At 53.7% G+C, this 26,637-nt stretch overlaps 1 protein-coding gene across 2 annotated transcripts in view; it reads right to left on the reverse strand.

Annotated features, from left to right (window-relative positions):
• Piezo1 (piezo type mechanosensitive ion channel component 1) overlaps positions 1 to 26,637 on the reverse strand; it is a 66,319-nt gene that overhangs the window by 14,357 nt on the left and 25,325 nt on the right. For both annotated transcript variants that reach the window (XM_028752539.1, XM_028752530.1), the window contains exons 2-18: positions 14,914 to 15,009; positions 8,778 to 8,900; positions 7,838 to 7,880; positions 7,585 to 7,723; positions 5,016 to 5,184; positions 4,651 to 4,864; positions 4,393 to 4,564; positions 4,199 to 4,285; positions 4,034 to 4,121; positions 3,081 to 3,181; positions 2,555 to 2,812; positions 1,807 to 1,918; positions 1,541 to 1,719; positions 1,309 to 1,457; positions 988 to 1,173; positions 638 to 750; positions 6 to 166 (exon numbers count right to left, since the gene is read on the reverse strand). In XM_028752539.1, the coding sequence (XP_028608372.1) occupies positions 6 to 166; positions 638 to 750; positions 988 to 1,173; positions 1,309 to 1,457; positions 1,541 to 1,719; positions 1,807 to 1,918; positions 2,555 to 2,812; positions 3,081 to 3,181; positions 4,034 to 4,121; positions 4,199 to 4,285; positions 4,393 to 4,564; positions 4,651 to 4,864; positions 5,016 to 5,184; positions 7,585 to 7,723; positions 7,838 to 7,880; positions 8,778 to 8,900; positions 14,914 to 15,009 (2,390 nt within the window). The remainder of the gene's footprint in view (positions 1 to 5; positions 167 to 637; positions 751 to 987; positions 1,174 to 1,308; positions 1,458 to 1,540; positions 1,720 to 1,806; positions 1,919 to 2,554; positions 2,813 to 3,080; positions 3,182 to 4,033; positions 4,122 to 4,198; positions 4,286 to 4,392; positions 4,565 to 4,650; positions 4,865 to 5,015; positions 5,185 to 7,584; positions 7,724 to 7,837; positions 7,881 to 8,777; positions 8,901 to 14,913; positions 15,010 to 26,637) is intronic.

The raw sequence follows: 26,637 nt of genomic DNA on the forward strand, positions 1-26,637 counted from the left end.
CTCACTTCTTTCAGGGCCACCCAGACAGTGTAGAGGGCCACCAGCTTGAAGACGTGAAGCTCTAGCAAGCGCCGTACAAACACCTGGATTCGGGTGAGGACAGCGGAGAAGCTGGCCGCTAGGTCCAGCAGCCGGTCGGCCACCAGGCCCCACTTGCTGGCTGTGCCTGTGGAGGTGGGGGCTCAGTGAGGAGGGACAGGCCTTGGTGAAGAGATAGACAGACGTGATAAGGGGTGAGGCTTAGTAAGGAAGGGGAGGTTCAGTGGGGTTTAGTGAGGGGGGAGTTAAAGGGGGAAGGACTCAGTAATAAGGGAGAGTGGAGAGAATGGGGTTCAGTAAGGAGGGGCAAGATTCAGAGACAGGGCTATGGCTTGGTGAGTGGGCAGGGCTTGGAGAGGAGGATGAGACTTGGGAGGATGGAGATGTGGTGGAGCTCAGTATGGACGGGGTAGATCTTGGTGAGGAGGGGACTGAACTCAAGAAGAAAGGGGGAGGGCCGCAAAGGAGGCTTGAAGCTCTTGGGGTTCCTGACTGCCTTCCTCAAACCGACATCCAGGAGGCGGCGGAACTGAACACGCTTCTTAGCCCCCTGTGTGCCTTGTGGGGCTGTGTTCTGCCCACCTCGTTCCAGACTCACCCTCAGGGACCTGTGTGGCCTGGTGGGGCTCATCTATGCTTTGCCCATCATCCCTGAAGACTTCCTCTTCCTCCTGATGCTGAAGCAGAGGGGCCTCGCTCACTGCATCCTGCCTGGGAGAGCCCAAGAGTCACTTCCCGCCCGTGTTCCTGGCTCTCCCTTCCTGAGGCAGCCCCTATCCTCGTACAACATCCCCACTGGTCCATCTGTAAACTCTAGGCCAAGTCTACATGGCTTAAGGCAGCCTCACGGCTCCCTCAAGCTCAGGACTAACTCTGACACAGCCCCCACAGCGCCATCCCCAATTCCCACAGACCAAAAAACACCCATGGCCCTCCAAGGCAGAAAACCTGTGAGCCCATCGAGGGCGGCGGGTGTCTGGAGGTGGCGGCACGTGCTCCAGGTCAGTGAGCTGCATGAACGGCCTGTGGAAGTAGTGTAGCTGCAGGATGCAGGCCAGCAGGAAGAAGCCAGGGATGAGGATGCTGGAAAAGAGCTCCGACACGCTGAACTGCTCCAGGCCCAGGTCGCCCAACCTGGCAGAAGGGAGTACCATCAGCCTCTCACTCTGCCCCGCCCCAGCAGTCATCGTGAACAGGAGTCTGAGCATGGGACAGGGACAAAGAAGGTGCCGCTACTGCCCCAAAGGGCGCTCAGCTGATCCTACTCACTGCTCATCCGTGAAGCCCGTGAGGTTGCGCCAGTAGGTGGGGAAGTCCTGGAACTGGAAAGTGTACACTGCGGTGAGCACGAGCATCGTATAGGCCACCACGAGCCACCAGAAGATGCGGAGTAACTTCCTCCACAGGGTGTAGTAGACCTGCGGGTGGTGACTGGTGAGCAGGACAGGTGAGGGACAGCGGCCCCCGCTCACCAGCCCTACCTGCCCGTCACCGTGGTAACCTGGAACAAGGTGAGGCACAGCAGGAAAAGGAACATGTAGACAATTTTGTAGACCACCAGGCGGCCGGCAAAGCTGACCACGATGAACATGCCGGCGCACACGTAGATCCAGTACTTGACATAGATGCCTGTGACCAGCTCCCCCAGACTCCGCAGCAGCGTCTGGGTCTGTGTGGGCTCTGCAGAGCAGGACAGTAGGTGACGTGACGGCCTCGGCAGAGAGAGGACAGTGGAGGGGGGAGGCTCCACCGCCGCACGCTACCCACCCGTGTCTGCCACTGTGACCTCCAGCAGCGCCGCAGGCGCCTTTTTCTTCTTCAGTAGCTTTTCCTTCACGAACTGACGCAGAAGCAGCCAGAATGTGAGCAGATAGAGGAGCTGTGGGGAACACGGGTGTCACCGAGGGCCCAGCCCATGACCCAGGGCCACAGAAAGCCCTCAGCCTCTCCCCTGACTTCAGACTCAACCCCACTCACACGTGGTTTACACGGTCACAGATCCACGGATGTACACGAAAGCCTCACTGACACAGGCTCCCAATCTCACATACTTCAGCCACACTCACAAGTTTACACTCACATGTGTACAGATCCGTACAGACGTTCACACTGGTACACCGAGAGTCTCACTTGAGCTATATTAAAATCCACCAGGTTACAGTGGGCAGGCGACACCACACCTGCCTCATGCAGGGATACTTGGGTGACCCAAGTGTCAAATGGACCAGACCTGAGTCATGGACACTCAATGGCACACAATGGAGCCCTGTCAGGCAGGCAGAATACACACGGATACTCACAGCATCGAGGACACTGTGACAGCATGCCACTCACTCGGTCACAGCGTCTATATTCTAGGGTGGACCCACAGAAACCCACTGTTGGCTTCAGACACACTCTCTCTCCTTCAGTCTCTACCCAACTAACAAATGGCCAAGTAGCAGAGCGTTGTTAATCGTCCTGGGTTCCCAGGGAGAAATCCAACCACTACCCAGATACGACAGGTGACACTCACCATGGCACCAAGGTCCAGGCAGGGGTAGCGTGTGTGTTCCAATCCCAACTGGTGCAGACTGACAGGGCCCAGGGTGGTGGGCAGCTCGGGGAGTTCCATGGCCCACACGTAACGCAGGCAGCAGAGCGTCAGTCCGTACAGCAGGATGAAAGGCGAGCAGAGCATGGCCAACTGGTGGCGGCTACGCACGGTCCAGATGAGGCAGGCCCAGAGCAGCAGGACGAAGGTCAGCCAGCTATGGTACATGATGCTCCACACCTGGACAGCCAGGGTCGGTGAGCAGGGACTGCATGGGACACCTGGCCACCGCTTCAGCCCTCAACGGTAAGGCCTCCCATGAGGTAGCCCACACATATGTGCACACACACACTACACAGTTATGGGATGTTGGTGACTTACACGGGCAGTTCCAGCACTGTTTCCGGTGACTGGGTCTCAGTTTTTGAAGGGAACTACACCCCCCACCTCCCCACATCCCATGAGAAGAATGCAGTGGCCCCGGGGTGGGGGAGGGGCCGTTCCTTACCATCATGGCAATCAGGGCACACACATAGCTCTGGTCCATGATGAGGTGGCCCAGGCCATGTAGCGGTGACATCTCTTTCAGCTCAGCCAGCCTGGGGCGTACTGGGGGTGGGACTGAGATTAGCTACCATAGAGGAACCATGTGGAGTCCCTCCCCCATTCTCAGTGTGGCCCTAAAGGACGGAGCTGGCTATCTGCAGTGTCAGAGCCTTACACGTGGGGGGCCAGGGCCGTCAGGCACCCACAGTGGATGTTGGCCAAAAACAACAGAAGAATCTGACCCTTCTGGAATGTCATGTGAGCCTGGCCAACCCCCCTGGCCTCACTTCTTAAGAGTCTGGTGCAGGAGACTGCTCTTTTGGATCGGTGGCTCCCACAAATCCCACAGTGACAAGTTGCCAGAGTGGAGGTCTGCCGGCGAGATGCCTTGGCAGGTTAAGGTGGCTGACACCAAGTCTGAGAAGACCAGAGTTCAAACCCCAAGGTAGAAAGAGAGAACCAACGTCTGTAAGTCGTCCTCTGACTTCCACACGCATACAATAGCTTGACAGCCCCACACACAATAAATAAGTAAATGAAATGAAAGACTGTTTTTTTTTTTTTAAGTTCAAGAGAAAGAAATAAGGACCTAGAAAAAGACCTAGCGTTCTCCACGGTAATGCAGACCAATGAAACCCCCAGGCCAGCACTCTCAGAATGACAGAGGCTCCTGGGGCCTTGAGCTATGAACTTCCTACCTGAGAACAGAAAATGGGAGACCTGGAAGGCCACCCAAAGGGTCTAGGAGGCCAGCTATTTAGCCATAGGCTCCGGGGTAAGGCAAGGAGTGTGTATAAGACCTATGGCCACCAGGGGGCAGCCTAGACCTGCCTACAGAGAGATCACAGGGACTGGGCTCCTGTTTGTAATATATTCCCAGGAGGGCATCCCATGGCCACGGAGCCTGTAACTCACCCGGACGCTGGCGGACCGGGCTCTGACTGGTTAGTACATGCACGGTGCAGTTGTCAATGTCAGGTTCTGTGGTCATAGGCATCTCACCCTGCAGGGGATACATGGGTCGGATAGCCGCTGCAGATGGCTCCCATTGCTTTCCAATACCCTTGACCGCCTGCTCACCTGGGTGGCACCCCTAGCCTGAGGCTCTGGCTCCAGCTGGTCCAGTTCCAGCTCGTGTTCCTCATCCTCCCTGGGTGTCTCCTTCCTCTGTAGAGATCACAGCCCTGAGTGCAGTCCCCAGGGGGCTGGGAGTCCCCAGGACATCTGCCTCACCCGTGTGCCAGATGCCAACAGAGGTGGCGGCCAGGACTCACCAGCTCTGAGGGACAGCTCTTGTGGAACTTCAGGAGAGAGGTGGCTGTGTAATAGAGCAGCAGCAGGATCCCGGGGCTCACATAGATGGGCCAGGCATGCCTAGTGTTGACCAGCAGCACGTTGGGACTGGAGCAATCAGGGAGGTCTATGAAGTTCTTGAGACCGAATAGCCTGTCCAGAGAGGGCATGTCACTGACTGCCAGGTCTGTGGGCAGCAGAGCTGTGGCTGGATGGGTGGGGCTATGTGGAAGCCTTACCTGGCCCAGATGCTGCCGGGTGGTAGCATGTCCTGAATAAATGGTGTCTGATAGCAGTATAGGCAAATGAGGTGGCCGGCACCAAAGCAGCTCACCATGACACAGAGGGTGTTAAAGCCCAGGGAGCTGAGACGAAAGTGGCAGGCCCACCAGGTACAGATGGCCAGGAACACTATCAGGTAGACGCTGGAGAAGGCTGAAGGGTGGGCTATGCCTACAGGGGATAGGGTGGGCACAGGCACTCTGTTACTCCTGGCCTGGCCCACTGGGAAGCTCTGAGTCACCCCATCACCACCATGACCACCACCACGACCACCACCACTGTGCCAGTCAGTGCCAAGACTCTATTCCCTGCCCCCGGGTACCTGCCAGTGCCAGCAGCACAATAATCAGCATCCGTCCGGAGGTCAGCAGCAGCCAATAGGCTGTGACCCGGAAGCGGGAGGCCAGCCACAGCCTGCGTTTGCTTGCCAGGGCAGGGGCTCCCTGCAGCCCCACGGCTGGGGCAGCATCCATGTCATCATCATCCTCCTGCTGAAGTCATGGGGAAGTGACGTCAGGGTCATCACCACTGAGGCCGCTCTAGCCTCATCTGCCTAGCTGAAGTAAGAGATGAGGCCTGTCCCACAGCTGCCCCTCTGATGTCACACAGCCTGAAACCAGCCTTTTTTCCTTCTCACAGAGTGGGCACCCCCACAGCCCCACCCTACTCTGAGACACAAAACCCTGCCAGGCCAGGTATAGGATATCCCAGCTTCTCTGGAATACCCCCATGGACATGATGCCCTAAAAGACAAGACAGTCACCCAGGTCCCAAATCTGTCCCTGAAGATCCTGTGTCAGTTTTGTGGAGTTGCTGGGAAGAAGCTTTTTTAGGATAGAGGGAAAGAGTTCGGACACGCATACCATGTGCCCCACGCTACAGTTTTTAGGGCACTACCCCAATCCCACAGGTCAGGGAGAGCAAGGCTACATTTGTACCTTGTGGGGCTTCTAGGGAGTGAGGGGGGACCCAGAGGGACACAACAGCATAGGCACCTCCAGCTCTCTAACTGGGCATTTCCCAGCCTTTCTGTATCCCAGAGAAGGTGCCATGTTTAGGAATGCTGCTAGCCCTCTTTGACCCTTCAGAATGACAGAAGTGATACCTGGGAAGAAACAGGCGGGACAGTCCCTGCCTGGGGCAGGAGATGGAGAGCTGACAGGACCTGTTTTCCCTGGCACTGATAGAAGCTTTCCCAGAACAGAGTTGGATCCTAGGTCTCAAGAGAAGCCCAGAGCATGGCAGAAAAGAACACGGGCTGTTGTCAGCAGCCCTGGCTCAAGCCAGCTTCTGGCAGCCCATGTCCCCAACTGTGCCTGTGGGAACAGCTGAGGGGATACCGGGTACTCAGGCTGAGTGAGCTGACTCTGGAGCTAGATGATACGGGTACCTCCCAGCTCCAATAGTCGCTGTACTGTATAGCTTTAGGAAAATGGCTTAACCTCTCAGTCTGCTTCCAATCTGCAAAGCAAGGTGTGGAGTCTGGGCATAAGAAAGCCTGTGGGTCCAGCCCATACAAGTCATCCGGCTGAGGCAGCTATCAAGGTCCCAAGGATCACAGACTAGAAGCTGTAAGCCCATAGAAACTAGAAGTAAGGCCAGTGAGGACATGGGTGAGGAGGATCTGAGGGAAGAAGGCACAGCTATCCTGTGCTAGTCAAGGGGGAGGACATGCCCCTGGGGTGGAAGATAAGATGACCTGGCCTCAGCCCTGGAAACCTCTTGAGAAGCATTGAGACAAATGAGAAATTCCAGGCAAAGGAAGAAAGGGATAGCTGTTGACAGAGACAGATGCCCCCCAAGCTACCTGATCCTCACTGCCACCCACCTCCTGAGGCTTCTGGAGTCCCTACCCCTCTCTGGTTTCCTCTAGAGCCCAGCAAGTGTCAGGTGTTGATGAATGGCTTCTGGGACCTGCTGTCTGAGAGCAGGGTGTGCCTGCACCAAGACACCTGGGTGGCCATAAATCCTAACTCAGCTCGGGGGGATGGGGGACCAGGCTAAGCCTGCCATAGGGTGGGAAGCTGGAGCAGGCCCTCGAACAGGGCTCAAGGGTGCTAGGTGTCCAACTGTGGCCCCTGGGAACAGTGGTAGGACCAGGCTCACCCTAGAAATAAGTTTGAGAGAGCCTCAGGTCATGCAGGGAGGCAACCACCACCCCTCAGATCCTAACCCAGCTTGGTGTACTTCAGCTTGGCTGCTGCCCACAAGTGACAGTTCTCAGTGCACAGATCCACTGGGGTTTCTGGTGTTTAAGAACTGGGGTCCTGGGCTGGAGAGATGGCTCAGTGGTTAAGAGCACTGACTGCTCTTCTAGAGGTCCCGAGTTCAATTCCCAGCAACCACATGATGGCTCACAACCATCTGTAATGGGATCTGATGTACTCTTCTGGTGTGTGTCTGAAGATAGCTACAGTGTACTCATATAAATAAGATAAATAAATCTTTAAAACAAAACAAAAAACTGGGGTCCTGCAGAGCAGGCTTCCAGTGGACAGAGCCAGAAGACTGAGAGCAGGAGAATGTACCAGAACACAGGCTCCTCTCCCACACTCCTCTTCACACCCCTTTTGCTATATGTAAATAGCCTCCAAACTTAACTTTAAAAGTCTACATGTATTGAAATCAAAACTGACGCCGGGCAGTGGTGGCAGGTGCACACCTTTAATCGCAGCACTCGGTAGGCAGAAGTGGACAGATCTCTGTGAGTTTGAGGCTAGCCTGGTCTATAAAATGAATTCTAGGACACCCGGGGTTCTGTTACACAGAGAAACCCTGTCTCAACCAAACCAAACCAAACAAAATAAAACAAAACAAGAGAAATAAAATACATCTAAAACGTTCAGTGTGGGACTTGCCCTCACCCCATTTTGGCTGCTGCAGCCCCTTACCAGCTCCTGGGTGCGCTGACTCTGCCGTGCTTTCCTTGTGAGGCGTCCACAGAGGCCAAGGCAAAGGGAGGACGCTACCAGCACTCCCAGGTCAGGAGCCACTAGCCTGGTGGTGTTAAAGACGTCCTTCAGGTCTAGCCTGTGAAGGGCAGGGAGAGCAGAGAGTGGGGGGTGAGGAGATGTGAGGCCATCTTTAGGATTCAGAAACTCAGAAAGGGGGGGAACGGGAGTGCGGAGGGAATGGAGATCTTACCTTGTAACCCCTATGTGTTGAGACACCTTCACCCAAAGGCTGCCTGTAGAGAAAGGGCTTGAGGAAGGAGGTTCCAGGCCAGGCAGGGTGCCCAGTGGTTATTCCTGTGAGGCCCAGGGACCCTGCAGGCTACTAGGGATCTCATGTAGGAGAGAGTATCAGTGATTCAGGAATGCTGAATATGTCTTTTTTTTTCTTCACAGTGTCTCTCTATTATAATCCTGTCTGGAAATTGCTATGTAGACCAGGCTGGCCTCGAACTCAAAGCGATCCTCATGCTTCTACCTCCCAAGTGCCATGCCTGGCTGGAAATGCCATCTTTACAGACAGAGGAACTGAAGGCAGCCAGGTAGACTCATGCTGTCCGTTGGCTGTAAGTGGCAGGACAGCAGGAAGTCCCTCAGGCAAGCGGGGCTGGAAATGGGCTAGGAAGCTGGACTGGGCTCCGAAGTGGTAGAGACCTGAAGCCCAGGTCTTCTACACATAAAGCTGGGGTGCTGGTATCAGCCCCTGCCTGACTAGAAGGCAGGTGCCCACTGGAGACACTGTACAAGGGCAGGGACACGAAGGACGGACAGGGACACCGAGGACTCCTGGTGTTACACAGATACATGGCTAAGCTCCAGGCAGGCACAGGAGGAAGATGTTGACAGGTGGACCCAGAAGCCCTGAGGCTGTTCCACCTGATGTCATTCTGGGACTGGCCTGGCCCCACTGACCACATCACTGTCAGGAGCATGCGGGGTAGGCTATCTGGGTCACACATAAATCATGGTCAGGCACCTGAGCGCAGCCCATATTGGGTGAAGCCTGGGTGAGGCATGGTGGCCCAATGAGGCCGGAGGCCTGAGGTTCCCAGCTGGCACCCTCATCCCCTCTATCCCAGGACTGCTGTCCTCATGTCCCCCACCTCACCCCCAGGTGCTCCTCGATCACTTACAATTTTGTCCCAGAAGGTGGTCCAGGTTCGGCATGGTGTGTAGGCATATCTGGAAGGCAAGGTGGGCCACCAGGAAGAGGAGGCTGAGGCAGAGTAGTGCTCGAAGCAGACAACCTGTGTGACCTGTGACGGAATGGCCAGATCACAGATCAGTGGGAGACTGCTTACACGGACAGCCCCCAGGTAGACCCGTGCCCTGTCCATGTGCCTGAGACACACACTCAGTGCGGAACCAGGACTCAGCGCCTTCCAGGAGGCAGCAGAAGCCTCCGGTGAAGACAGTGACCCTAGGGGGTGCTTGTTCCCTCCCGGAGACACCTACTGGTGCCTGGTTGTTGGGCACTGTTGTGACTCTGGTTTCACAATGTCAGCCCGGAATGGGGACGGGACTGCCAGAGACTGTTTAGGGAAGTTTAGGGAGCAACTCTGGCCCAGACGCTACATTGGCCTTGCTCTCTCCTATCCTGGTACGTGTAGACACATCCTGCTTCCCAAAGACCAACACTGTCTAAGCCCCCTGAACAGGAGAGACAATTGAACTTTCTTATTTAGTTACCAGATGGTGATATCACTGTTAGGTCTTGGGAATGAGGAGAAGCAAACAGAAAAACAGGAAGCCATTATCGACCACAGCTATGCTCACCTGCCCTTGCATGGAGGCTGTAAGTGAAGTCGTGAGGAGGGCGGTACTCCAGAGAAGGGGCCTGGGCGGGGGGGGGGGGGGAAATACCTCCAAAAAGTGGCTGCCCATTGCCAGCTGCCTCCATCTGGAGTGTTGGAGGGCAGGAGCTTCCAGCACCGACAGTCACACAAAGCCATGGCAAACAGGATAGAGCCCCCACCTCAGGCCCCGCCGAGTAGCATCCCTCTAAGATCTTGTTCCCGTAATCACTTCATGGGAAAGACACCAGCCAGGAGTCAGCCATCAAACCATGGGACCCTTGTCACACAGGGACACGCCGTGCTTGGCGGGCTATATATTCACACTAAGAATGGTCTACAGCCACGTTCTATCTACCTCCAACCACCCCATCTAGCCTACCCAGCAGGGAGGCCTTGGCTGCAGACCAGGCTAGGTGGCCATAGCTTGGTCAGGGATGACATAGGGCCCTGGTCCTTGTGTCTGCCCTCTGAGGCCTATACAGAGACTAGCCTCTGGGGCTAGCCTCTAGCTCTTTGCCTGTTAGTGGTCAACCCACTGCAGCAGCCCTGTCAAATCAGACCACAAGGCTACTGAGGCCATCATCATCATTGAAAACCTCAGAGCCACAGGTCTCTCCCACAGAGCAGCCCCAAAGCATCACGCTGTCCTCTCTTCCCGGGTCTACTGCTGCCAGTGTCTGCCCTGTGAAGTTTCCCAGGCACAATCCAGATGCATGGAATAGATTCAGAACTGACCTTGGTCTCTGCTGGGCTAGCTTCATTGGTGACACCCACTCCTTTTTTTTCTTCCCTGAAGATCCCACCCCAGAAGGTTCTAGCACTCAGCCACAGGTACCCTGGCTCCCTGGCTCCCTGAGCTAAATAAGCCTTGGGAACCAGAGGATGATGCTCCAGCTGTGGTCTGGGTATTCTCCAGTGCCCAACCTCTGGAAGGGGTATCAGAGAACGAAGAAGAGACAAGCCTGACCATAGGATGAGATTAGCTTCAAGAACAACCTGACATCAGGGCTGGAGGACCCTTGCTCCAGTGACATTGAGAGGTAAAGGTTTGGCTGGTTCCTGCCAGAAGAACCCTGAGGTAGGTCCCGAGTGCTTGGCGAGACAGGTGCATGAGCAGAATAGGAGCTCAATGCTGGCCGTCCCAGCTATGAACGATGCACTGTGGAGACCTGTTCTAAAGGACACGGTCCTCCTCGGAAACAGTCACCACTGAGAGCCACAGCTATAGTCACAGAGAGGGCACGTCAGGACAGATCTGAGTGAGGGCAGAAGGCTTGTGTTGGAGGGTGGTAGGCCATCTCCACTGTGGAAGAGCCTATGAGAAGGTCCCGTGGAAGTTAGAAGGCAGCGGGTCTCTGGAGAGTCTTCCTGGGTCACGGTAAACACTGAAGTACAGTGAGGACGCCTAGCACAGCAAGGAGCACCAGGAGAGAGGGAGCTGTCTCAGTAGTGGCAGGCTCTACAGAGTAAACCCTGACCTCTAGAATAACCCTGACTTCTGGAGATGGCAGGGTGGACAACCCTGGAAAGAGCACATCATTACCACCCCCTCCGCCACCCAGCTGGGCAGGGGCTCCTGCTGAGCCTTGAGAATCTCCACTTGCACCCAAGAGTCAGTCCTTGCTTGATTCTTGCTAGAGCTGGTTACCACTGTGAGGTAGCAGTAACCCTCCCCATCTGATCTGGGAGTAAGTGGCGGCTCCATGACACAGACAAGCTCCTAGGCTCAGCCACTCCCCAGACTCGCTGTCAGCATCCAGTCTCACCCTCAGCCCTGCACAGACCCCGGTGCCTCCATGGGCCCAGAATCTTCAAAGCCCTGAGTTTCCTACCACACCACGCCTGGCTCATTTCCAGGCAGGACCTCCTTTACCGGCCTGACTACTTCCAGCCACTCCCCTGTCATGGGGAAGAGAGTGCATTGGGCTTAGCCGGGCTTACCCAAGGCCCTGGAATGACAGCCACCTTTGTCCCTGGCTACCTTGCTTTCCTACCACTGTCTGGGCCTTGACCCATCAGCTTGATAGAAGGAACACAACTTCAAAGAAGGAACTGTCATCTCACACTAGGACACACGATACGATACCCCTGTACCATTCAGACGAGCAAGGGCTTACCACAGCAACAAATAGCTACTGGTAAAAGTTTGCACTATTACAGGTACTCCCTAGAAAAAATGGGGAGTGAGCTAGGGGTGGAGACATTCTAACAGCAGAGAGAGCAGCAGACCTGTCACCAGACCTGTGGCCTTGACCCTGCTGGAACTCCACAGGCTCAGAGGTGCTTCTCACTCTCTCCTCTGCTTCCCCGTGTTCTTGCCTCCTTTCCACCTTCATGCCCCACCCCCAGTGACCACAGCCCTCCCTGGGCCTCCCGCAGGCTGGACTCTTGAGCACTCCCGGCCCCTAAACAGGTATCCCTCAACAATATCTCATGAGCTGTTGGCAAATACTGTCTGTCCTTCTAATGTGTGCAGAATGGGGCTCCATTCTCCAGGGTGTGCTGTCTACGGTTCTAGGGAGGGAAGGAAATGTCTTCTGTACATCTGACTCCACACTCTGACAGGATGAAGAGAGGAGAGCGTGGGGAATCACCCCGAGAGTCTGAGCTGAGGTTCACGCAGCAAGGAGAAGCTGGGGAAGGCTTCTCCCATCTACTCTGGAGCAAAGAACAGATAAAACCCAGAGAACAAAAAGCCAGCTGTAACCTAGCATCCCAGAGTCCAGGTGTCTGTCCTGAGAGGGAAGGCAGTCCACTCACAGGCCTAGAACCCCAGTGTCATCCAGTTACCTACCAATCAACTATTCACCACCCCGCTATCCCTCTCCCAGTCACATAGCACCTAACAGTTAAGAGCCGAAGAGATGTCTGTGAAATGCCTGCAGAACGGGGCTCGGCTCAGCAGAGCAAGTGGGTTTTGTAGCTTTCCAGAGCTGAGCTAGGGAGACTATGCATCCAAAAGAAAGGATAAAGTCTACACTGGAACAGCATGTGTGTGTGTGTGTGTGTGTGTGTGTGTGTGTGTGTGTGTGAGAGAGAGAGAGAGAGAGAGAGAGAGAGAGAGAGAGAGAGAGAGAGAGACCAAGAAACTGGAGAGGCTAAGACTGAAGCAGGGCCCCTCAGGGAGAGTAATGAATGAGGGGGGGGGGGGGTCAAAGATCAGGGGCAGCCTGGGAGGTAAACTCTGCTAGGGCAGGGAGTCCGCTTCCTAGCTCTAAATTACAAGCAGATGGCTGAGAGCAGATCCCACACACCTTGGGTTCTGATACATCCCAACTCTGTCCTGTCCTGCCTTGTCCTACCTGGGATACCCAGCCCTAAGCTGGTCCAGCATCTCTTTCCTGTGTAGCCCAGCTTAGGCCCAAGCCTCTGAGAATCAGGCAGCCGCCTACGTGGGGAACAGGGCCCAGCAGTGTCAGACCTTCCAGGAGCCAGTGCCAGGGCAGCAGCTGCACAAATCATAAACGCACACAGGGTGCTCCATTCTGCACCGTCGGGCCTCACATTTTCCTCTCACACCCGGAAAAACCAGGCAGCATCATGTCCCTGAAGGGCCTCTGAGGCTGGACAGACAGAGAGCTGGAGGGTCGAGAGGGAAAGACTTCCCACCCTGCTTTCCAAGTCTCCTTCATGAGGCATCCGTCCTGCCTGGCTGGGAGTCTGTGCCTCCCACGGGTGATCGGGAGTGTTTCCAGCTGTTTGCAGGGCATGAAACAGTCTTGAGACAAGCTGTTTCCAAAGAGGACATAGAGACAGAGGGCCTGGGCTCTGTGGTGAGCAAAGTATGGAAGCCAGACCTTCGCCAGAGGCTCAACACAGGAGAAAGGACTCAGTGCCTAGGCTGTGTGTCTCAGAGGGGCCCAGTGTCTGGCTCAGGGCCTGGTGGCTCCCAGCACACCGTTCAGGCTGAACTCCTTAAATATCTGTCCCTGCATCCCCAGATCTTACCCATCCTCTAAAACCTTCTGGTTCCAAAGCACACCAGGCTGGGCAACCTCCCTGCTATGCTTGGCAGAACGGTGAACCCAAAGGCAGCCCTGCCCAATCTCTGCCCCCATGCACATGTGACTCACATGGCAAAGAGACCAAGGCAGAGTGGTGGGTCTGATGTCACAGCTAACAACAAGGGGAGTCTGTCCTGAAGCACCAGTGGCTGTCATCACAGAGCATTAGCAGTGACGGGAGCTACAGAGCCATGGGATGCTAAGAGGATTCAGTCAGCCATCGCGGCTTTGAGGTAGAAGGTGTCATGACCCAAAGATGCCCCAAAAGAAGAGCCAAGAAGCGGATCCCTGCCTGAAGCCCTCTGAAAAGGCACAACTGGGCTCACAACCTGACTGCAGCCCCATGAGCCAGTGGGTGTGGCTCTCGGTAGAGTGACTTGATACAGGAAGTCCACTCTCACTGAGGCCCACACATGCTGAATCCAGCTCTGAGGGTAGTGCCAAGGCTGTAAGTGCCTTCCTAGGTCCCAGGCCGTCACATCAGTCCCAGCTCTGACCTTTGCTGACCCTCAGATACTGTGACACTTGTAATGTCTCCTGGGGCAAGGGTCTCTCACTTCAATGCTAATTTTCCCCAGGTCACTGCCATGCAGATCTGAACTCCACAAACCCAGAAGAAAACAGAGAGCCTTCTCTACTTTAGGAGTGCGGGTACACTTGGGAATGGGTCATTGAACACGTACCGAACACAACACAACAGACTCTAGGCACCTACAGCAAAGGTGACCAGAGCCCTAGGACGAAGGGTTTCAGGATGTCCTGCCCCTCTGAGGGCACTACCTCAGCTGCCTGGGCTTTGAAGACACTTCCCACATCATCCTACGTGGAGAGCTGTGGCCCAGCCTTTCCCTACTTTGCTATGGTATCACTGTCCACCCCCACATATGAACACAACGCTGGGGCTGGCCTGCATATCATCTATTGTTTGGAAGGCCGGAAACAGTGAAACATACCCCTGCCCAGCTCAGCTCCTGATGAAACCCAATTCCTTACATAGCAAAGTGGTCCAAGGTAGGACCTGGCTTTATAGGGTGACAGAGACAAGCTGGCCAGAGCCTCTCCAGGCAGAACAATATGGGTCGGTCCTGGTAACTTACCTAGAAGAAGGAATGGACCACAGTGGAGATCCCTAAACCTTCTACCTGCATGGGACAACTAGAACCCGCTGATTCCCTCTGCCCTCAGAGGGACACTCAGTGGCAAATGGGGATCCACAAACCACCCGTCCCCATCACCTTCAAGGACAATAGAACTGCCTGCAACAAACAACTAGCAGGAAGAAAAAAACTGAACTAGCTACAAGTGTGCACTGAAGGAACCCTGAGACCCCGGAGGAGTTACCCAGGCTGCAGAAACTGAGGTAAGTCTGTGGCTGTAGAGTACCTATCCAAATACCCAGCCCCCTCCCCTGCAGTCAGAGTCCCCCAAGGAGCTGGGTTCTATCCCCACCCCCTGATCCTGCCCCTTACCTGGTATGTTGTGTCTTGAGGGGCCTGGTAGCCAGGGCAGCAGCAGCAGAAACAGCAAATAGACCAGCGAGAGAGCATTGAATCGTAACAGGGAGGCTAGAGGAGAGACAAATGGTTAGTACACCAACAATAGGGGCAGCCCTCACCTGAGGGGGTTAGGGGGCAGTAACCCTCAGTGCCCCCTCCTCACCCTTGTAGGCCTGTGTACATATGGCTTGTGCACCACAGACAGAAAATCCATGTTCCTGTCACCAGATCCCAGGTTCCATGATACCCCAGGACTCTCCCAAAGCAATCCATGTACTAATACATGGATACACACAAGGGTCTGGCCACTTGGCATAATCCTACCCACGAAGGGCTCTGGTGCCCACTCCTCAACTTGCTTTTCCTTCTGTTTGAAATTTCGTTTATTGATTGGCAGGCAGCTCAACTAAGAAATGGTTTCACAAACTACTGTGTGGGGAGTCACTGGGACCGAGCTCTGAGTCACTGATGGAAAGTTGCGGTTCTGAACCTGGCTTTGCACCACCCTACCTGTGCCAGCATACAGCACAGCTTCCCTCTGGGAACTTCCCTGATACTCTGCTGCCCTACGCTGTCCTGGTGAAGTCTGCCACGGAGGCCAAAGGACCTGAAGCAGAGGCAGATAACATGGCTGGCCACTTGTCAAATGAGCAAGTTTCTTCCCAGAAACACAGGGTTTTCCAGGAGAGAAGGTTCTGGGACCCTATGCGGACCTCAGATCCAGCCATTTCTACCTGTGCTATGGGGGTACAAACGGAACCAGGCCAAAGAGGCTCTACATGCTGTGTAAGAGAGCCCAGTCACACACAGTACCACTTACTACAAGCCGTCTCCTTGCTGCCCACACCACAGGCAATTGCTATTTATAGAAACTGCCCTAGCCAGGCGGTGGTGGTGCACACCTTTAATCCCAGCACTTGGGAGGCAGAGGCAGGCGGATTTCTGAGTTCGAGGCTAGCCTGGTCTACAGAGTGAGTTCCAGGACAGCCAGGGCTATACAGAAAAACCCTGTCTCGAAAAACCAAAAAAAAAAAAAAAAAAAAAAGAAAAAAAGAAAAGAAAAGAAACTGCCCTAGACTGCCGTAGACGGGTAGGGTTAGCAGAACATGAACTAGGAGCCAGGGTGCATCAGCAACTCCAATTCCCTCCTGGACAAAGCAATCCCAAGACTGGACTTTCTGTGGCCAGCAGTGTCAACGCCACTTTACTGTCCCACTGAGAGTAGGCATCTTTTACTCAACCTCCCCAAGTATGAGAACCACGAGCCCAACAACAGACCTGGACAGCCAGGGTAGATCTGAACTGGGGGCCAGAAATTGGCTACAGAGATAGACTTCCCTGGAAGGAAGTGGCAGAGACCCAGAGTACACAGTACATTAAAAAAAATTTCATAATATTTTTTATAAATTTTATTAAAAATTTTTTATAATATTGCCAGTGCCCAAAACAAAAAACAAAACCAAACCTAAGCGGAACAGGTCACCTCTTCAGATGGCACTGCCCACTTTGGGTGGGTGACTCCATCTGAATTCAGCTTGTGCCCTTTTCAAAGCCCCCGACACAGTCTTCTTCCAGGATCACAGTAGACACGAGACGTAACCAAACTTCCAAGGGCTCCTGCTGCTCCTTTAAAGGAGCCTGGTGTGTGTGTGTGTGTGTGTTGAGGGGTGCTGTTGACCACGGTCACACTACTCTTGCCTCCTAAGGTACTCCCTGGAGTCAGGGTGCTGTCTTCCTCCTGACATACAATGGCTACCATGGAAGGCTCAGCTCCCAAATCAAATCTCAAGTTTTTAACAATGATACTTTTTTTTTTTTTTAATCGATCTTCTCTGGCCCAAGAGACAGGAGGGAAGTGCATTTGTGGCAAAGCTTTCCAAAATCCCTCTGCTTTCCAGGGCCTCACTTCTCAGTCCAGCCCAGTGTCACAGAGGCAGCACTCTCCCCCATGCCAGCCGGAGGCTGCTTCCAGTCAGGTAGCTGCCTACCCAGCTGTGTCCATTGGTTCATCGATCCTGTCCACCTGTCTATCCAGCCGCCTACCCACCAGTCCATTCATCCACGGGCCCCAGAGAGCTTTCTCCATCTACCATCCCTGATGTGACAGGTCTTGCCTCTGAAGACACTGGTTTGATCTCATATGCCAGGAATGCCAGCACTGAACAAGTCCAAGTACGTGAGGGGCGGTGATCAAAAGTCCGTGACGGGAACCGAGAGGACGTGCCACCTGAGCACAGGGACCTACATTCAGATCACCAGAACCCACATAAAAAGATGAAAAGCCAAGCTAAGGTTGCATCTCGGTGGCTTTGCCACAGAAGCCTGATGACCCGAGTTTGGATCCACAGAATTGTGGAAAAGCCAGATGCAGAACTACATGTTCCTGCAATCCCAGCTTGCCTGTACCGGGAGATGGGAGGGAGAGAGAGGAGACTGGCCAGAAGTGGCCAGGCCAGCTAGCCTCGTAAAAGCAGCAGGGATTAACAGAGAAAACCTGTGCCAGACAAGGTAAGAGGTGAGGACCAACACCCAAGCTTGCCCTTTGACTTTCACGAGCACGCTGTGGCATGCATGTACCTGTGTTCACACACATATGCACACGTAGATTATGAACGGTAGATTGGTGCAGGTATGCTGCGTGTGGTAGGTAGCGTGCACCTCTAACGCCATGAGGGGGGGTTGTGGAAACAGTGACAGGTGGATCCCCAGAGCTTGCTGGCCAATCAAGACAACTGATGAACTCCAAAATAACGTGTGACACAATTGAGGAAGATTCTTGACCTCCACAAGCACAGCCCATGAAGGGCGGCCAACACAGACCCTGGGGAACAGGGACAGGTGATTTATCCTACAGCCTGCTTGGCAAACTTAAAATTCAGACCCTGAGGCTCTTTGTGTATGGTAGGGAGGGGGCTAACATTTTTTTTTTAAGAATTATTTATTTCATGTATATGAGTACAGTGTAGCTGTCTTCATGCACACCAGAAGAGGGCACCGGATCCCATTACAGATGGCTGTGAGCCACCATGTGGTTGCTGGGAATTGAACTCAGGACCTTTGGAAGAGCAGTCAGAGTTCTTAACCTCTGAGCCATCTCTCCAACCCCAAGGCTAAAGTTTAACTGCTATCAAGTTTCAGTCAGGAAAAATGAGATGGTCCTGAGGTGACCATTAGTGACATATGAGGATGTGCCTAATGCCACCACACTATCAAAAATAGATTAAGATGGTAAACCTCGTGGACATGATTTACCGGAATAAATAAACGAACGGTGCCCAAAATCGGAGAAGGGTTCCAGAAGCCAGAGACTCAAGATGGCAGGGGGTGGAATCTTCCGTGCCTGGCTTCCTGGCAACAAGGAAATGTAATGTGGGCCTCGGAGCTTGAGGCCTGACCTCCCCATATTCCCAACCCCAGGTGGGGCCAGGAGAACCCTAAATACGTGCCAAAGGTAGGAAATGCAAGTGACACACCAGGGACAGAGATGAGGGTAACACCCTGCCCTGCCTCAGACACACAGGTCAGCTGGGGAGATACACAAGTCCAGTGCACAAGCCTACTCTTTCTCCTGCCTCTTTTCCTTCCTTCCTTCCTGCCCCTCAGTGTAGAGCTACCCCATCACTGTACAGATAAAGACTCTATCCAGATACAAACACTCTACCCAAGGAAACAGGCTCAGAGGCACAACCTGACACTCCAGGGTCTCATTTCCAGCCATCATTCATTCCTCCCAAGATTATCATGCCTCAAGAGCAAAAAGCCAGACAGAAGAGCGAGCCCCGCCTGGTCAGCAGTACAGCTCTTGCCTTCTGGGAAGAGAGGGAAATAATACTAAGAGTCAACATTGGGATGCCAGGGTTTCCAGATGCTCCCCAGGTCCTGGTGGGGTATTGCTTGAAGCACACTGATGTGACAGTCATAACCATGACTTCAGCTGTGTGAGGACAGAGGTGAGGTATCACTCATCGCAAGCAGCCTGGAGGGGACGGGCTTGCCTTTGTCCTTGGAGGTTAGCGGCAACCTAACTGCCTGAGGGGTCATGGGGGACAAAGACATTCCTAAAAGAGGGCAGAGCCTCAGCCTGCTCTGATGGAGCAGCTGGGCAAAGCCTGTGATTTCACAGGAAACAGGCCTTTCCTGAGCCAGCAACAATAGGACAGACAGAGGCAGGAAGGGCCCCTTGCAGGCCAGCATATACTTAACTCTTTATAGATCCTCACCCTTCAGCACAAAGCCGAAGACCCTTGCTAACATCCACTCTGGGGTCCTCAAGCCATGGCTGGGGGTAATGAAGCCCACAGGGTGGCTCCCCTAGACTCCAAGTGACCCAGAGCAGAGCAACGTTTGCTCATGGTGGGAACTGGGTCAGGGAGGGAGGCTTACGGGTAACAGGACCACACAGAACTTTTAGAGTACACCACACAGAAGGCTTGTTACCACCCCTCCTCCCACCGCCCGCATGAAGTCAGGCCTGCAGATAGATAGGGCTGTGACTGAGACCTTAGCTACTCAAGATCCCCCAGCCTGGCCTAGGGTCTAGGCAGGAGATGAGAATCCCCTGGGCCTGCTGGATTCACCACTCCAGAGGCTCTCTGAGCAAGCTACTCCTATATTACATGTCTCTGGTCACAGAAGCCTTACGGTGACCCCAAGGGAAATGCCAGACTCATTTGTAAATGGCTCTGGAAATAGGTCTGAAGCACAAGGCGGATCTACAGGGAGCTTCCCCTGCCACAGCCAGTGCTGGACAGACAGAAGGAAAGCTACAGGGAGGCAGTGTATGCTCAAGATGACGGGATCCTTTAGAGGGTTGTAACAACAGGGACAGAACACAGGAGGCTGACCGGTCCAAGCAGAGACAAGCTTCCTTTGTGGAAACAGCATGGTCTCTTCCTGGGAAGACCCGGTGAGGAGCAGACACACTTCACCTCGGCCCAGCAGAGACACAAGGTTGAGGGTCTCATATAATCCCACACCCCACCCTTGTCACTCCTGTCTGCAAAAGGTATAGATGACCTGCCCTCCCAGCCTCTAGGCTACCTGAGTCTGAGAAGGAAACAGAGTGCACCATGGGAGGAGAGTATCTCTAGGCCAAAAGAAAGTCCTGGGTGAACAGGGACAGCTGGGCAGAGGCCCCACCAAGAGGAACCAGGCTAACCCAAAGGACTGCAACCCATCTCTAGGGCAGAGCAGGGCAGGGCAGGGCAGGGCAGGGCAGGGCAGGGCAGGGCCTGTTTGGGACTCTGGGGCAGCCACAGTCTCAGTCCTGGAGGAAGTGGTGTGTAGCAAAGAGCAGCAAGGCGGAGCAGAATCTGGAGTCCTTTGGGGCAGCAGCCTTATCCAGTGGAGTAGAGACTCCACCTGGGTCCCACAGATGAGCTGGCTGTCTAGAGAGGCCATAGTTGCCAGGCTCAGGCTAGGTCAGGCTCAGCAAGGTGTATTTGGAGCCCAGGAGTAGCCTACATCCTCAGAAGACTACTTCTCGGAAGGGCAGCATCTGCCCTGTCCCATGCCATTACACAGAGGCCCGGACAATGCCACATGCAGCCCAATGTCTGGCACAGTCCTGGGGGTGGGTATTACTCTCACAAGTGTCCCCGAAAACTTGGTTTTTCAGGGATCAGAGACAGGGGTCAGAGGAAGCAATCTCTATGTCCCAGAGTCCACCTGACCAGGGTCCTGGTCACATCAATGGCCAGCGCTGACCACCATCGGAGCCGAGCAGCTGATAGATCATGACGATTACGTATAGTTCTGCTCTCAGGCACTGGGCACCTGCCTACACAATGCACCATGGAATGCCTAGTCACCAGTGACTGTGGTAAGTGCCCTGAGGTGAGTCCCTGTCCCTGGTGTGATTTATGTGCACTTGTAAGAAAGAATTGAGATGCCGGGCGGTGGTGGCACACGCCTTTAATCCCAGCTCTTGGGAGGCAGAGGCAGGTGGGTTTCTGAGTTTGAGGCCAGCCTGGTCTACAGAGTGAGTTCCAGGACAGCCAGGGCTACACAGAGAAACCCTGTCTCAAAAAAAACAAACAAAACAAAACAAAAAGAAAGAATTGAGACAGGCAAAGGATCTTTCGGGACTCAGGAAAGACTAGGATTTTCAATTCAAACCCACAGAAGCCAAGCAGAGTTCTGGGACAGGAGAGAGGGAACCCCCATGTGAGCTGTGACTACAGCAATGTGAGGTGAGGGGCCACCGAGGCCCAGGAGCCCAGCATGTGTCTTTGGGATGAATGGGACTGTGTCTAAATTAATTCCAGCCACCAGGGAGGGCTCCGATCACTGATGACCACTGCCGCCTGCAGCATAGGGTGAGGGCTTGGTGGGGCCCCTCAGTGTGGAGGTGAGGATATGGCACATGCTGGGCACAGCCGAGGGGCAGCATTCAGAACAAGGGGATAGGAAGAGATCCCAGAAGAGGAATGGAGAGAAGGCCTGGAGGACCCAACGGAAAACTTGCCCTTCCTTCTTTCTCCTCTGTAAAAAGCACCAAAAGACTGGTGTCAAAACAAAAAACAAACAAACAAACAAAAATGGGGGCCAGGTTCTAAACCTGGAACTGTGTGCCCAACCCAGGGACAGGAAGGATGAGTAAAAGCAGGGGGTTTTGGGTGAGTCTAGGACATAAGTGACTTTGGTCCGCCTCGCCCTATGCCCGCAGATGGTCTTGGAAGCAGGGAAGTCTAGAGCTGCTCCATGTGAGTGTCACAGAGTCCAGCCAACCCCAGGAGATACCTTATGGAGGTCTGCTCAGCTAGCCCAACCATCTCTATTTCCAGCAAGGTGGGATGGGGAGGAAGGGACAGGGAAATGACCACTCCACCACCCTTGGTCTCATGTCTGTAACCCAGGTGCCTACCCAGGCATTGTCCCAATGTCAGTCAAGGGACATGGTGCCCACAGATCCAAGACAGGTGCAGGCCTGATTTCTTCCCTACCATTTAAGATCCTTATTGTAGGCTCTCATGTGACCACCTAGCCTTGCGAGCTTTCTGCCATTCTCCTAGCCATTGTGCTATCTGTGATTCACCCGTGGCTGGGACAGGACCCTGGCCACTTTCTCTCCTGCCATCTATCACGTGGTTCACTGAGCCTGGCATCCACCACACTGGCCTACAGAAGCTCCCACACGACTGGTTCTCCTCCAGCCTTTGCAGGGGACAGCATTCTGAAAACAAACAGCTCTCTGTCACCCGTCCACGGTGTCCTGGAGGAACAGAGCTGTGGACCTACAAGAGGTGACAAGCCTGGCAACCAGAGTAACAGTTTCAGCAATAGCTTTCGTGTCCACCAGTATGAGTCCATGTGGGGTACAGCACCAGGGACCCCCACAGATACTGGGACATGCCCTGCAACACTGATCCCGCAGGGCGCCTGGATACCTCCCAGCTGTTTGACAACCACAGACAAGTCCAGCCTATCTCAGATTGCTCAGCTGTACCTCAAGAGTCCCAACTGTCCCCATCTATGGAGCTCCTGCAGGCACACTAGATATAGCACCCGAGAGGTGACACATACTTCTGAACAAAAGATACAGACATGGGGCTGGAGAGATGGTTTGGGGGTTAAGAGTACTGGTTGCTCCTCTATAGGATCTGGGTTCAATTCCCAGCACCCACATGCCAGCTTACTATTTTCTTTCCCTTCAGTTCCAGGGGACGCAACATCTTCACACAGTCACACATAGAGGCAAAACATCAATGCATGTTAAATAAATAGATAAATCTTTTAAAAAGAAAAAAAAAAGATGTAGACGCAGTGAGTGTCACAGTGTCACAGTGAGTGTCAGTGTTTACCCACTGATTCCTTTATGTAAAAAATAAAAGCAGGGGCTGGAGAGATGGCTCAACGGTTAAGAGCACTGGCTGCTCTTCCAGAGGTCCTGGGTTCAATTCCCTGCAACCACATGGTGGCTCACAACCATCTGTAATGGGATCTGACGCCCTCTTCTGGTGTAACAGTGACAACGTACTCATATACATAAAATAAATAAATCTAAAAAGCAACCAAGCAAACAAGCAAACAAACAAACACTATAAAAGTAAGCCAGAGGTTGGAGAAATGGCTCAGCAATTAAGAGCACTGGCTGCTTTTCCAGAAGACCCAGGTTCAATTCTCAGCACCCACATGGTGGTTCACAACCCTGTAACTCCAGTTCCAGAGGATCTGATGCCCTCTTCTGGCCTCAGCAGGCAACAGACATGCACTTGGTGCACAGATATATAGGCAGGCAACACATCTATACATTTAAAATAATAAGAACTTTTATTGAAAATAAACAAATGTAACCAAGAAACTGCCCTGCCCATGTACCTGATCTTTGTAAGGAAATAGGGGGGCTCTGAGGGTCTACACGATCTCTGTGTGAGGGGGCCTAGAGTCACCTCACGAGTACCTCTCTGAACCGGCTGCTTTTGTGTGTCCACTTGACACAAGAGTCATCATAGAGGAAGGAGCCTCAGTTGAAGAAATGTCTCCATGAGATCCAACTGCAGGGGATTTTTTCAATCAGGGGAGGGCCCAGCCCACTGTGGGCAGTGCTATCCCTAGGCGGGTAGTCCTGGGTTCTATAAGAAAGCAGGCTGAATGAGCCATGGGGAACAAGCTAGTAAGCAGCACCATCCACGGCCTCTGTATCAGCTCCTGCTCCAGGTTCCTGTCCTGCTTGAGTTCCTATCCTGAACTCCTCCGGTGCTCAAAGTGTAAACTGGATAAACCCTTTCCTCCTCAGCTTGCTTTTGGGTCATAGTGTTTCATCACAGCAATAAAAACCATAACTAAGGCACAGTACTCGGGGCTTGTAAGAGGTCCTGTGGGTAAAGGCCAACCCTGAGCTTGATCCCCAGGTTGCACACAGCGAGAGAATTAACTCTCAGAATCTGTCCTCGGACCTCCACAACCACAACCACGCTGTGACACATCCATGCCACACACCTAAACATTCACACATGATAAAGTTAAAATAAATGCAATGTTTTTAAAAGTTTGAATTTGACGTCTCCATTTCTCATAAAAAGAATGCTGCCACAGGTTACCAGAGTGGTTAGTACGTGAACTATATGGTCAGGCTGGGGCATCTGCCCCTGTCTGTCCTTCACAGAAGTGAAGGGCAGGGAGGGTCACAAGGTATCCCCCTCCCAGAGCAAACAGAGGCTACCAGATTAGACTCCTAGTTGGGCCTGGTGGCTCAGTCCTGGGATCTCAGCTACATAGGATGCTGAGGCAGGGGGATCACAAATTCCAGTCTGATCTGGGATACTCAGCAAGACCTTATCTCAAAATAAAAAACCTAGAGGCCAGGCGTGTCAGTGCATGCCTATACTCTAAGCACTTGGGATGTCAGGACCAGAGGATCCAGTGGGTGGGGGATCCGGTGAGGTCAACCTCAGTTACCTAGGGAATTCAAGGACAGCGACTGGAGATGAGGCCTAGTGCCTCAGACCAGGCCTAGCATGTCTGAAGCTCTAGGGTCAACCATCCAGTACCACAAAATACATGAGTATATTAACCACACTAGAACCCAGATCTTCAGATCTAGGAAAGCACCCTGTTAGATCCTGCCTTCTGGGGCTGGAGAGATGGCTCAGCAGTTAAGAGTGCTGACTGTGCCAGGCAGTGGTATCGCACGCCTTTAATCCCAGCACTTGGGAGGCAGAGACAGGCGGATTTCTGAGTTTGAGGCCAGCCTGGTCTACAGAGTGAGTTCTAGGACAGCCAGGGCTACACGGAGAAATCCTGTCTCAAAAAAACAAAAAACAAAACAAATAAGAACACTGACTGCTCTTCCAGAGGTCCTGAGTTCAATTCCCAGCAACCACATGGTGGCTCACAACCATCTGTAATGGGATCTGGTGCCCTCTTCTGGTGTGTCTGAAGACAGTTACAGTGTACTCATCATGCATATGTATATGATGTATATGTATATATACATACACACACACACACACATATATACACACTCCCTTCTGCCAGTTGGTTACATGAAGCACAAGGGAGGGACCAGATAACAGCTGCTGAGCAGGACAGCTGTAGGACTGGGGGTGGGGGGTGGGGGGTGGGGGAGGGAGGGTCTTGAGCCACACCCTAGCTGCTCCCTGCAACCCCTTGGGATTCCGGGTGTCTGCCTGCCTTATTTGGCCTGGGCTGCAACTATAAACACTTCTGTGTGAGGTTTCCAGTGGGTGGAGCCAGGCAGAGGAGGAAGAGGAAGGAGGAGGACTTGAGTGGCCAAGGATCCAAGCAGCAGCTAGGTCAGCTCCTCTAGTCCTTTGCTGGAGCTGCATTAAGCTTCGGTGGCAGTGAAGCCCAGTGGTCACACGTGCCACCCCCAGGGAGGCTGAAAACAAAAACGTAAGACAAACCAGGCCCAGAAGGCTCTGGTCAATCCCCCTTCCTGGAAGAAGAGGGTTGGTACAGTCAGCTGAGGGCACATGAGGAAGCCAGCTGCCCGGACATATCCCTAAGTCTTGGGACTCAGGCTCACAGACTGGGTTAGCCTGAGCTGTGTGGGTGGATATCTTAGCGCCTGAGATCAGTTCCAGGTACAGCCAACAGGAAAGAGGGTCAGGCCTAATGTGCAACTTCTTTGTTCATTTGAAGCTGTCCTCACTTGTCACCTCTATAGTCCTGAGTAGACACTGAGCCTGGCAGTCATGTGAGCTCTCCATGAGAAGCCCAAGGGACCCAGGCTTCACGTTCTGCACTAAAGCCCCGCCCACCCACTGTAGCAGGGACTTCAGGCCCTTGGTAACTTCAGCGCTGGCTACAGACTGTTTATAGATACATCCAATCTGGCTGGCCCCTTCTCCGAGTCACTCCTGATCTGCTGGAGACAGGGACTACAAAGGGGTTGAGAATGCCCAGCTGACACCTCTTCAGGCTCCAAAGCCTACCTGAGGTGCAGGGACAGTTTCAAAGCACATTGAGGAAAACAGAGCTCTAAACATATTAGGACTTTTCCTTTTGCTGGAGAGAAACTCATGCCAGTGGCGGGAATCAGACACAGCAACGTCAGGAGAGCATGTGGACCGGTCCTGGCTGATGGAGGAGAGGGGTCAAGTTGGGAGCTGCCCCAGCCTGAGCAGCCAGGGTTGGGAGAGAGAGGCACAGGAACATCACGTTACCTACTTGGAAGATGGCCAAACTGCCTGGGGCTCTGGGAGCTCTTGGGGCATTTAATTACTGTAGTGTTGGGGGTTTAATTAGTGTGATGTCTGGGAACTGTGGTTTCACGGCTCAGCTGACCTGTGTGGGGCAGGTCCAGTCATCCCGGCTCCCGGCTCACTCTCTCTGCACCACAGTTAAATGGCCAACACCGAGGGTGGCCTGGTAGCCATAATACACCACGTAAGAGGAGCCAGGGGCACACGGTCACACACTCCCATCTGAACAGCTAGCCAACTTTCATGTTTCCCTCAGCCTACAGTGATACTTTGAGGAAGTTGCAGAACAAGAGGAGACGGGCTGAGATGAGGTAGGTTATACAGGTAGCAAACAAACAAACAAACAGTAGGTACAGCTGGATAGGACACACCTGGAGGAGGTGGGAGGGATGCCCACTGCCCAGCGAGCAGGATGTGGCCCGCAAGGCACCGTGGTTACCTGCCTCTCAGCTAGTCACTAACTTGGGGCAACTCCCCGGCACCCACTCCCAGGAGAGCAGATCAGAGGTGCTGAAGGAGGTGGTTGCAC

This window comes from Grammomys surdaster, unplaced genomic scaffold (assembly GCF_004785775.1).
Source record: "Grammomys surdaster isolate TR1022 unplaced genomic scaffold, NIH_TR_1.0 128, whole genome shotgun sequence".
Taxonomy (NCBI): domain Eukaryota; kingdom Metazoa; phylum Chordata; class Mammalia; order Rodentia; family Muridae; genus Grammomys; species Grammomys surdaster.